At 25.6% G+C, this 12,769-nt stretch overlaps 2 protein-coding genes across 3 annotated transcripts; one reads left to right on the top strand and one right to left on the bottom strand.

The window, feature by feature from the left end:
• Positions 1–926: 926 nt before the first annotated feature.
• On the bottom strand, positions 927–2,134 carry LOC112591950 (histone H3.3). Of its 2 annotated transcripts, none has more exons than XM_025335914.1 (3): positions 1,767–2,134; positions 1,392–1,680; positions 927–1,137 (listed from the first exon to the last, which is right to left on the bottom strand). In XM_025335914.1, the coding sequence occupies exons 2-3, from the start codon at positions 1,671–1,673 to the stop codon at positions 1,009–1,011; spliced, it is 411 nt and encodes a 136-aa protein (XP_025191699.1). In that variant the 5' UTR covers positions 1,674–1,680; positions 1,767–2,134; the 3' UTR covers positions 927–1,008. The 2 variants fall into 2 exon arrangements, with proteins under 2 accessions (XP_025191699.1, XP_025191700.1); XM_025335915.1 differs by having other exon boundaries at positions 1,957–2,134.
• Positions 2,135–6,301: 4,167 nt separating this feature from the next.
• On the top strand, positions 6,302–10,047 carry LOC112591979 (protein TAPT1 homolog). The gene is made up of 11 exons (XM_025335941.1): positions 6,302–6,373; positions 7,594–7,745; positions 7,872–7,966; positions 8,026–8,197; positions 8,269–8,404; positions 8,522–8,619; positions 8,692–8,842; positions 9,096–9,265; positions 9,337–9,561; positions 9,642–9,808; positions 9,898–10,047. Exons 1-11 carry the CDS (start codon positions 6,331–6,333, stop codon positions 10,019–10,021), a joined length of 1,533 nt encoding a protein of 510 aa, XP_025191726.1. The 5' UTR covers positions 6,302–6,330; the 3' UTR covers positions 10,022–10,047.
• The last annotated feature ends 2,722 nt before the right edge of the window (positions 10,048–12,769 follow it).

Genomic DNA, 12,769 nt, shown 5'->3' with positions numbered 1-12,769 from the left:
GTTGAGCAGAATCCACTGTATATATTTATATAATTTTGTAATATGTTTATACTATAAATATTATTGTGTATCTACACCAGCTATAAGTAAAATCCAATCAAGCAATTAATATGGAGCATTCATGAAAGATATAATTATTACTTAGTTCTTAAGATAAAATCATAGCCACATGTATTGTATTTGTCTTACCAACCTTAGATATAACAAATTTACATTCAACAGAATTTGGTTTTAACTGTTAACATTAATATTATGAGTCAATTTACACAGTATCAAATATAACAGTAAAAGTATTATGTATGGGATTATGTTCAACTTTTAATGATGTTTTTATTTTTAAGTGAATTATAGCATTTTATGTTTTAATATTTTAAATAGCTATAACTCACTTAAAATTTATAATATCAATAAAAGCTTTCATAATGTCCTAGATAATATTTTTACCTTAAAGTTTGATAATAGGTCAATTGACTTATATTAAAACTAAAAGAATAAAATGGATTTTACTTAATACAAATTTGTCATAATACTCATAATGTACATTAGTAAAAAGAAGATAACATCTGGGTACTACAACCTCTTAAGAAACAGAATTAATTTTTACAATTAAATAATATTAGTATTGTTTGTTTTAATTGTAGGATTAATTAATGATAATAAATAATTCACTGTAATCATTGCATATTTATTCAAAACTTAGTGAGTATATTATGTAGGTTAAAAAACAACTTTGAACAATATTTTGCAGTATATATTAAAAAGTTAAATAATATAATATGTTACTACAATTGTTTGTTTAATTTAATACTTAGATAATGTTTAAACAAAATAAATGATTTCTACATATTAGTACTAAACCAACACTTATTAATAGTAATAATTAATTCAATATTTTTTTTTATTTTTATTTTTTTTTTTTTTGAGGGGGGAAATATATAAATATATGTGTAAAAAGATAATTCAGAAAAAAAATCAAATGAAAAAAAAAATAAACTTGAAAAAATGGAATCAAGCTCGTTCACCACGGATACGTCTGGCCAACTGAATGTCTTTAGGCATAATGGTAACACGTTTGGCGTGGATAGCACATAAGTTGGTGTCTTCAAATAAACCAACCAAATATGCTTCACTAGCCTCCTGAAATAAATACTTAATAATTAGATAATAATAATATGATAATGATAATATATAATTTAGATATTAGAAAGTGTATGATACATGTAGTAAATTAAAGGTCAGCAATATAACTCAGTAAAAGAACTATAAATGTGAATTGGTAATATAACAAAATTACTTATTAAAAACTTTAAAAAATCATTAAATTTAAACAAAAACTAACAAAACAGATTAATAAATCTTTAGTTTCAATAAAACTTATAAAATAATAATACCTGTAAAGCTCCAATAGCAGCACTTTGGAAACGCAAGTCAGTTTTGAAATCTTGAGCAATTTCTCTGACCAAACGTTGGAAAGGCAATTTGCGGATCAACAATTCTGTGGACTTTTGGTAACGACGAATCTCACGAAGAGCTACAGTACCGGGACGGTAACGATGAGGTTTCTTTACTCCACCTGTGGATGGTGCACTTTTGCGGGCGGCTTTGGTGGCTAACTGTTTACGTGGAGCCTTTCCCCCAGTGGATTTACGAGCGGTCTGCTTAGTACGAGCCATGATTCAACTGAAACAAATTACAAAATCAAAACAATCTACATTCAAGCAAACAAATCACCTACACTCCTCAAAAAGGGTCAAGGAAACCAGTACCTATTCCGTATTCGACAGAAAACAGAATATTAAGTCTAAACCAAAAGCCCAGACGGACTGGTGAGCACTGAAATCAAAAATCAGACCGAGCTGATGGTAGACAAAAAAGGTCGCGAATGTCAGACAGACGCCGCGTCGTGGCGAAATGGATCGCGTGGAGTTTTAAATTCACGGGTCCGACGGCACTTACAATGCGTGAACGGTGTGTGGTCAAGTAAAAAGACGAAATAAGCAGCTGCAGAATGATGGACTAAAACTGTCTAAAAGTTAAAACACGAAAATGAACTATGCAGCGACTGTACGATGGCGACAGTAATACAGTATGCTAATTATTGTTTCATGTTTGTTTTGGAAAGGTCATTCGTCGGGCGTCGACAACATTTATCACGGCAGCAGTGGAGGGGTGACAGTAACGGGACCGCCGATTGGCCAATAGAGCGTCTAACATCTAATAACGACAACTGCGATTGGACCGTGTCGAAAAATCAATCAATACGAAAGAATATTATACGAAGTTTACGTTAGTAAAAAAAAACGTATTACTGTGTTAAAAAGTTTTCTGTAGGGAGTGGAATCAGTCAGTACTCACTACTCAGTGTATCGTAGAAACTAGCAACGTACTACGCATGACGAAACTTCCTTACGTATCGATTTTTAATCTTCAAGTATCCCGGTCGACGGCTCGACACTTACACCAGTTACACCCCTGCTGTAGACGTTTTACTCGTTTTAGTGTTGCGAGTCGTGAGATGAGTGTGACGAGCCTGTTTTTCGTTCAAGTATATGCCCGTATGAATATGTTCTTCATTGTAATCTGAGGTGATTTTTTAACATTGAACGTTTACTGCTAATACAAGAAGAATAAATTCGTATTATGGTCTTGAGAAATGTAGTCATCATTACTAATAATTAGTAGTTTAGTATTATCTCTACACAAAGACTACTGTTGCAACTTACAAAATATCTTCAACAAGAAAATAGCAAGGTTTCTAGTTGAGAAAAAGAATCTTCTTGTAACAATTTATACCAAGAGTTCTTTCTCTCAAATTGAAAGTTGCGTTGTTTTATTTTAATTTATTTCAAGAAACTAGAACACTAAATTATTATGCTGAGTGAATTCACAAGAATAATACTATATTTTTTTATTTTCCTCCGCAGAAACTTTTAAATGTGATTTAAAAAAATGTAATTACTATATACTTCATTAATATAAATAATTAAGCTATACACATTGTCACAAAACATCAATAATTTGAATGTAAACATATCTACAAAAATATTTAAGTGTTAAAAATCAAAATATGTGTTCTAAATAATTTTTTTTTTCATTTATGTTGGATGGGAATAGCATGTTTCATAAAGTTTTAATATCAATGTAAAATTATCAATTCTGAATAATCCATCTTAACAAAGAAAAATTTTACTGTTTATATTTTTCGATATCTTGACTTTTTTTAGTTTTCCTTAAAATTTGATGTGTTAAGAATCTACCATGTATAAATTATATGTATAGGTATAATATTAGTTTTTAATTATAGACCCACAATTATTTTTATTTTTTAAAAGCTGTAAAAAAACAAAACAATTACAAAATTCTATAGATGCATTATGCATAAATTAAAGTTACTTGAAGAATTTTTAGTAAAAACACTATAATCAGTATAGTCCATATTTTTTTTTTTTTTTTAATAAGAATCATTATTTTTTACCTATTAATTAATATTTGATATTTTTATGATAGACTCAACAATAATATGACAACTTATTATTCTTTCATTTTTGTAATCGTTTTTATATTTCATTAATAAAGATATTGCAAAGATATGTAAAAAAATATACTTTCAAAATACCTACATAAAAATATAAAATAAGCAACATATTTTTAATTAATAAAATTATCATACAATAATTATACTATATTTACTATGTAATAAATTATTGTTCCTGCACTGTGCTAATAAAAAACTGAGAAAATTAACATAATTTAAGCTTAAGTAAAATTTATTAAATTAATATTTTCACATTGTTAATATTGTAAAATTAATAATTATACATAAATATATACAAAATATATTATAACGTAATATATCTATGAATATAATATAACATATTCCTGATGATTGTTTAGTGAGGTTTTTGAAAAATAAAATATTTTAAGTGTATAATAAATTGATTAGAATTATATTACATTAGTATTTTATATTTTGAATAGATTCTTATAATATAAAAACAATAACATTTTTTCAAATTTAATATACTATTATAATAACATAAATGTATTATATTTATAACTATATATTAAGATTACAAAAATTATGTTAAATTACATCCCATACTTAGTTAAATAATGTAATTATAGGTACTCGTATACTAGAACATTTAGAACAAAAATGTTATTGATTAATATCAGCTTGGTATTTAAATAATAATATAAATTTTTATATTTGTAGTGTTTTCAGTGTTCTTTTATTTACATACTGTGATACAACATGATAAACATACAAAACTAACGAGAATAATAAATATCATGAAACGAATAAAATCAATATTAATTTGATCCATCTGTCACATTGCAGGATTCACTGCGATGTGATTGTGACATCTAGTTATGAAAATTGTATTATAATATCTCGATACTATATATCGATACGTACGTAGGTATACTATTGGCATCGTTTACTTATATTCTAAATAAGTATACGATGGCGTGAATAGTATAAATAAATAAAGAACAATAACACACATTTTCAGGCGTCTCGTTACTAGAAAACGGGTCACGCCACTCACGCAGCCGTTGAGAGATCCTTTTAAGTGCGCGATAGCTCGATTATCCATGGCGGATACAAAGGGTAACGTCTCGACGGTAGTACTAATGACGCTTATGAATTATGGAAATTCGTTACGGCGGTGAAAACGAAGACAGTAGAGGGGTGACCGGTGACCAACGTATGGGCTATAATAACTCATAGATAACATACCTAAACAATAAACATTCAGTATTCCAGTGACGTGGCAAAAATAGGGGATGAGACGGTGTGTCTCCCAATTTTAAATGTAATATAATACTCAATAAAGTTGTGATTACTGATCTGAAATATAATAAGTTATATCAAATTATTTTGCATTAAATAATATAAATAAGACATAAAAAAAATTTAAAAAAATTAATTTAAATTTTAAGTAATATCCGGTCATTTTTTTTTTTTAAATGTTTTCTTTCTTGCTTTTATTTTAGATAACTAATGAATTAAATCCTCAAAGTCAACCTCTCAAGCTGTTTCTTGTCCGATTGAAATTAATGCCAGGCCCAAGTACATATTTCTGGGAAACTAAATTTTAAAGAATAGTTTTTAACCATTAAAAATTGAATAAGATTTCTAGTGGAATTAAATTGACTTATTTAACATTTAAGAGTTGATAATAAGAGTTTTAATTTTAACTAAAATTTAATTTGTAAATGTTTTTATATATCTATCGTATTTGTTTACCAAATTCGTAGTTTCGTTTAAAAGCTCTAAATCTATTGCTAATGTAAAAAAAAAAAATGGTTGTAAACATGTGAAATATAGCATTCATTCATAAAAACTTGAAAAAACAGTTAATCTTTGATTTCTTAAATGTTAAACGTACTGTAAAAAATAGTTAATTAAGTTTTCTGAACTATTTAAACACTGATCAGTACATCGTTCATCAAAATATTAATTCATAAAGGCGATTTTCGCATATATTTTGCAAAAAAATAATTGAAAAGAAGAAAAATAACACACATTTGAACCATAGGTATAAAAACATTTAGAAAAATATAGTTTTATGGTAAAATGCATTTGCGCGTTAACTATAAAAACGTTACTATATAAGTTATTATAAAATATAAATATAAGTATAATAATTACAGGGTATTCGATAAATGAATAATTCACGAAAACCAGATGATGAAATATGATAATGTGTTTACGGGTGTCGGGTACGTTGTGTATATTATGTGCCAATTGTCGCAAGTCGGAGTGGTAGTTATACGATTTTAATAATATTATTCTAAATTGGTGTCAGCAATATAATTATTTTGTTGCACGAGTAATGTTAAATTCTTCAAAAATGTCAAATTATATCGACTTTTTGATTGTATCAAACTTGAAATGTCGATTTTTCGAATGAAAAATATTCAAAGTTTATCACTGTTATTTAGCAATGGTAATTTGTCACTTGGAATACTCGGATACTAAATGACATTGGTAAAGACTAAAGAGTGGAGTCTAGAGAAGCCCTTATGAATTATGATGATTGGTTTTTTGTTATAGGAATTGGCAACGGGCTGTGCGGTGTTATACTTTTTGTGCAATAGGTAGCGACACGTCCCAACACAATAGTGATAATGGTGACGAGGCACGATGCGCGATGGTCTGATGACTCTGATGTCACTTGTTACTTGTCAGTTTGTCACTTAGAGTATTTGTTTAGAGGTTGTCCAAAATAACTTATCTTCATCGTTTGTTGTCTACTTTATTTGCCGATTGTGTAGAGTTCCAGAAGTATCAGAGTGACAGTATTTATTAGGTTTCTTGAAATGGACAAAGTCAAGATTGCTACCAAGAAGTCTACCAATTTGAGTACGTGTCTACCCGTCCCCTTCCCATTCACTGTTTGAATAAATATGATTATAAATACTCGTTCGTAATGTTTTTATTTTACAATTCCCTGTACACTACTCATTTGTATATTCTGTAAATTATTGTAATTTTGAGGACCTAATGAAATTTTTAAATGCTCCAGAAATAGGTTCTAAAAAATCCTAAATACTTTTTGTCATCATCCTTAATTCTAAATTTTTCTATATTTTTATTCAGTTTAAAAGTATTTCCTTTATAACTGATGCTAGTTAATTTGATAATGACTATAGTAATATTTCACTATGTTAAATTGTTGGATCCAACATGATTTAGTCTTCACCAAGTTTAATCTTATACTAGAGTATTATTGAAAAAATAAGTTTCTATATTTATATGAAATCAATTCTAAAATAATTAAATGATATTCTCAATTAGTGAATTAAATTAGTTTTAATTGTTAAGAAAATTAGTTTTAATTTTAATTAAATAGTAAGGTTTTAAGTCATGCTTACTATTCTCATCTCATAATGTCATTAACTTTGTGATTATTTTGTCATGATAGAAATATCTTTTAGGATAAGTTTATTGGTAATAGAGTAGGTAACAATAATTTGATTGTAATTAAATTATTTTATTTTTTGCTTTATTTGTAAAATGTTTCATATAGATATAAGTTATATCATATAACAATTGATCAAATTAATTGTTACCATTTATCATTTTTAAAACTATAAGATATTTAATAATTTGATTACATAATTTATTTTTCTTCTCTGCTTTTTTAAATTATTTGTAGATTTTGATAATGTTTTAGAACTTCATCATCTGCATCTGATGTAATTTGTTAATTGGTTATAAGATATAATGTATACAAACTTAAAATTAACATTAAAAATTATTTATTTAGTTAAACAATATATTCCAATTATTTGAACTATAGTATATATATGTTATATATTATTATTTATTGTTATTGCCTGTATTCTGTTGATATTAATAAGCTTTATAATCAAATATTATTTAATAATATTTTATACAGATACTAGAATATGAGATAGGTACCTAAATATTAATTTTAAGAGTAAAACTTAGAACTCTTTGACATTTAGAATGTATTAGTTATAATAAATCACTTCGATTTAAATGTTTATGTTATACTCAAATGAAAATAAATATTATTTACCCAATTATTCCTGTAAATGATTTATAATTTTTTTTAGGTACTTTATGGGATTTTATTCTTATAGAATTTAATCGTGGCTATTCTTTAGAAAATAATGAAAAAGAATTTTCAGACAGGAGAGAAAAAGTTTATACTTTCATGAAAATACCTTTAGAAGTAGAACGATTTATCTTCTATGGCATTTGTCAGGTATGCAATTAGTCTCAATCTGTTTAAATTAAACATAATGTATAACATATTACATAAATTACCTTACAAAGTACCTTACAAGTTATAATATTTTATATAATTAAAATTAATTTGTTGTAATTTTAGTGTGCAGATTCATTTCTATTTGTTTATACATTCCTACCATTACGGGTATTTTTAGCATTAAAATCATTAATTTGTAGTTCTTTATCAACATTTAAGTAAGTATTTTATAAACTGTTATAATCATTTGAAATTCAATGTTCATATTTTCTATTAGGGACAAACATAATAAAAAACAATTATCTGCTGCAGAAATTTGCGATTTACTAAAGATGACTGTACTAATAACATGTTTTATAATGTTAATACCGTTGGATACATCAATGATTTATCATTTAATTAAAAGTCAGTCAGTTATTAAATTGTATATATTTTTTAACATGTTAGAGGTAACCATCAAATATTTAGCTTTACGTTTACTACATTTTATTTAAATAATTTAATATTTTTTCAATTGTAGGTTGGAGACAGATTATTTTCTTCATTTGGCCAAGATATTTTAGATTCATTGTATTGGACTGCTACTGAACCTAAGACTAGCCAGCGTAAACACTTAGGTGTTTTACCACATTTTATTATTGCTGTGTTATATGTCTGTATCCTTTTAAATAGTACCTCAAGTATTTTAATACAATTAAACTAGATCTAGTATAATGAATATAAGTCCTAAAAAACAAAATCAATTTTACATTTTCTTTAATATATAGTGTTAGTGTTACATAGTGTACTTGTATTATGCCAAGCTACCACATTGAATGTTGCTTTTAATTCAAGACACAAGGCATTACTACCAATCATGATGTCCAATAATGTAATGTTTTTTTTACATATTTTATAGTGAATACAATATTCTACTTAAAAATCCTTTTTTGATTGAAATTAGTTTATAGAATTCAATGGAAACGTATTTAAAAAATTTAATAATACAGCTTTGTTCCAATTATCGTGTAATGATATCCGTGAACGATTTCATCTTTTCATATTATTATTAATAGTTGTAGTGCAGACAATTAAAGAATATCAATGGACTAGTGGTTAGTATTAATTTCATTATGGTCAAAATTAATTTAAGCTTAAAAAAAATTAAAAGAAAAATGCCAATTTTAACAGATAATCTGATTTTAAACAATTTAAATTAGTTTTATAAAATAAATCAAATCAAATAATATTATTATGTATTTTTTTCATTTTAACTTGTGTTTGTAAAATCATTTTAGATTTTGTTATATTGATAATCCATTTTTGTCAATTTTTTTTTAAATATTGTATTTTATTATATGGTAATAGAATCCTTTTACGAGTTAATGCTTAACTGCACATATGTTATGATGTTGGAAATAATAATTGATTGGATGAAACATGCATTTATCATTAGACTTAATGAAATCAACGTATCAGTATACAGTGACTATGTATTGAGCTTTGCTAATGACGCTGTACAATCATATAATAAAAAGGTAAATATTGATGATTATTAATAACGTGTTTGGTTGATGAATTAATTTAAAACAATTGTTTTGTTTTGTAGGCAGTTAGTGATCACTCAGATTTAGTAGCAAGACGAATGGGCTTTATTCCAATTCCACTTGGAGTAGTTATAATTAAGGTTCTAATTAGATGTGTGTATTTCGATGAACTATTAGTGTCTATAATTCTTTTATTGTCTATATTTATATGTCTATTCACATTGAAAATAGTTAATCTTGCATATATACTAGGGAGAGCTACCAAGTTGATAGACCTCTGCAAAACTGTATGTAAAAATTTTAATTTACATCAGGATTTACAAAATTATTAATTCACATATATTTTTTAATATATTTTTATTTTTAGACTTTAGTAAAAAATGATCACATTATAAATGATATTAATTGTGAAGACATAACAATTAATACTACTAGACCACCAAACAAAGATAAAGACAATAAACCTTTACTGCTGGTTAAAGAACCACCATTGGGACATAAACCAGTTATTATAAATAACAATGTAATTATGAATAATAGTTTTTAAAAAGCTTTATATTTATCATTAACATTTCATTAATAAATTTTAAAAATAAATTTCAATTTGTATGTGATCAATAGATGGAGTCATGCACTAATACTCAAATGATAGAAGACATTATGAAATCAGATTTACCACATAGTAGTTCTGATTTAAACTTAACCATGGCACTTGATCCTGATATATCAAGTACCAAATCAGATTGAACAATTATTGGAATATACAAGGCGGTTTTTTCATCAAACTACACTCTATATTTCAAAATCTATTAATGTTTCTAGAAATTATTTTTTTTTTTACATAATTTTTAGTCAAAAAAAAATATATTTTTAAAGTTGTTGCTTATTTAAATCATAATATACATTTTTAATTTCATTTTTTAAAGTATTTGGATGCATATAAATTGAAGTTTGAACGAGTAGTTAATGAGTTATAAATATTAAAATTTTGAGTGAGTGGTATAAGAAGATATAAAAATAATTTGCAAAATGTTTGTCTACTATTCTGCTTACCTATACCTTAAGTACTTATAACTCATTTTCTACTGGTCCAAATTTTGATTTTTATGTATCAAAGTACAATGAAACTTATTTTGCTACAGAATAATAAATTTAAAAAATGTTTTATTTTATTTTAACTAAAATATATGTAAAAATGTTTTTCAAAAACATCTATAGATTTTTAAATGATCAGTGTTAAAGATAAAATAATTGTCTATTATTTATAAGTTTTTATATTTTTATCTTATGGTATTCTATGTTAAATAAGACTTTTAAAGGAAATATTATTGTTTTAAATTATTGATAACTTGATAAGTGATAGTACAACTTAATAATCCTACTATTAGTATATAGATATAATACTGTTTTAACGTGATATCCAAAATTTTTATCAATTGTACTATGTTACCATGTATATTTGTGACTTGGATAATGTCATGTTTTATTATATAGGTGTGCTATAATGAATAGATAGATTTGAATCAGGTATTACTCATAGATTGGTAGAGGTAATAATATATTGGGTCTATGATCAATATTTTTAAATTGACTAATACAGTTTCACTTGTTATTATTTCTTAGTCCAGTACATTTTTTTCAAACTATCAGTCAGTCATTGTGATTTCAGTTTCCACATAAAATAACTGCATGAGTGTTTTAAAACTTCAGAATATGCTTTACTCAGTGTATCCATAGAAATAGCTATCGTACAGATATTATTTTGTATTCCATATATTAGCTATTTTTGTTTACAATTTTATAAATTTAATTCACTCAGATTTTTTGCTTTTTTAAGTCTATCTGTTGTCTATAGCGTAGCTTATATAAGGTTCATACTTTTTGAATATTATGTTTTTTTTTTTATTGAAGATTTTTTTTTGTAAATAAAATAGTAAAAATATCAACAATTACTAATAGTTTATAGTTTTATACACATTGATAAATCTGAAATATAAAATTATCTATAAAAAAAATTTGATTATTCTTTTTACTATGTAAAACAAATATATGTTATTTACAATTTTTTATAATGTTAACTAAAGAAATATAATATATATATTAAAATTGTCAACATATCAAATGATAATAAAAATGTAAATTTTAAATGTATTTAGATGAAGTTTAGTTTATTTGTATTGGGTCACTGCTTCTTATATAGATCATTTTCAAAACACATCAACCATGTATATGTATGAGCAACTTGCCACAAAGTTGCCACCAGGAGACTGATTAAAAAATACAACATAACTTAAACAAATTATTCCTAAATATATTTTTTTAAATTTTAATAACTCTGAGACTAAGAAAATTAAAATACAAATATTAACCATCTATATTATACAATTAATTTTATATTATTGAAAATAAGTTTATAATAAGTACTTAGCAATCGCTTTAATCATATAATACTTACTTTTGATACCTAATTGGCTTCCTAAACCTAACAAATAAAACCAATGTATCTACGCTCATTACATTAATAAGAAAATGATTTCAACAAAAAATACAAAACTTTAACATTATTTTTTAAACAATAAGTTATTGTTAACTAAACATCATATGAAAATAAACTTGATACTATAAGAAGTTTTTATAAATAGTTTAATATACAAGTGTTCAGTATGAACACTGTTGTAGTAAACTGGCGTTCTCCGCAAGGAGTAAAGCACATCATTCCATCAGATTAGGCGTATGCTGTACTAGCACTATTCGCCTTTATAAATTAGGTCAGTGTACTATTTGTCTATTTCCATCGACATCAATACTTTTTTCCCATTATTTGAAAGCCTTCTTAATCACGGTCTGTTCCATATAAATAAGCCTTAACTCGATTTGAAGAGCAAAGTGAGTAGATCAGATGTGTTACGTGTACCTAGGTAGTTTAAATTGTATGACCCCATAAGTTAAAAACTATATACAGTAAAACTCGCTTAAGACGCTCTTTAAGGGACCAGCTCTCTAAAACGTCTTATGCGGGAAAGCGTCTTATGCGGGAATGAAACAAAATGATGTGGTTGAAATATAGAGTTTATTTTTTATTATTAAACATAATTTAATGAGAAATACACTTATAAATTAATTATAATTACAATATACATACATACTTATATTTTTGTGCTACTGAATTTAATTTAAAAAAATATTATTATTACATACATATTTTATTATTGTTTATTAAAAAAATGATCTATTTTTGATTGTTTAAGGTTCTGACAATGTGTTTCAGCAAGAAAGTTTTCAATTTTATTAAGACAACCTAACATTTCTTCGGAATTTTCAACACAGGATAATACTTTCCGAATTCCCGATAAATGTTGCAAACCAGTAGTTATTGTAGGAGTAGACGATGAAATACAGTAAAACTGTTATAATAAGTAATGATAAAATAGGTATAGCGATAAAATAAAACGATAAGAACACGTATAGTACTAAAAATTCTATTTTTATTTTCAC

The sequence above is a fragment of the Melanaphis sacchari genome, unplaced genomic scaffold (genome assembly GCF_002803265.2).
Source record: "Melanaphis sacchari strain LSU unplaced genomic scaffold, SCAv2.0 Contig14_pilon_pilon, whole genome shotgun sequence".
NCBI classification, from domain to species: domain Eukaryota; kingdom Metazoa; phylum Arthropoda; class Insecta; order Hemiptera; family Aphididae; genus Melanaphis; species Melanaphis sacchari.
The sequence above is the reverse complement of the archived record's forward strand: the minus strand, read 5'-3'. Positions and strand labels throughout refer to the sequence as shown.

Coding starts and splice junctions, on each gene's coding strand:
- LOC112591979 (XM_025335941.1), top strand. CDS start 6,331: ATGGACAAAGTCAAGATTGCTACCAAGAAGTCTACCAATTTGA. Junction 8,405..8,521: donor TATTGCTGTGTTATATGTCT/GTATCCTTTTAA, acceptor ATATAGTGTTAG/TGTTACATAGTGTACTTGTA. Junction 8,620..8,691: donor CAATCATGATGTCCAATAAT/GTAATGTTTTTT, acceptor GATTGAAATTAG/TTTATAGAATTCAATGGAAA.
- LOC112591950 (XM_025335914.1), bottom strand. CDS start 1,673: ATGGCTCGTACTAAGCAGACCGCTCGTAAATCCACTGGGGGAAAGGCT. Junction 1,138..1,391: donor CTGCTATTGGAGCTTTACAG/GTATTATTATTT, acceptor TATTTATTTCAG/GAGGCTAGTGAAGCATATTT.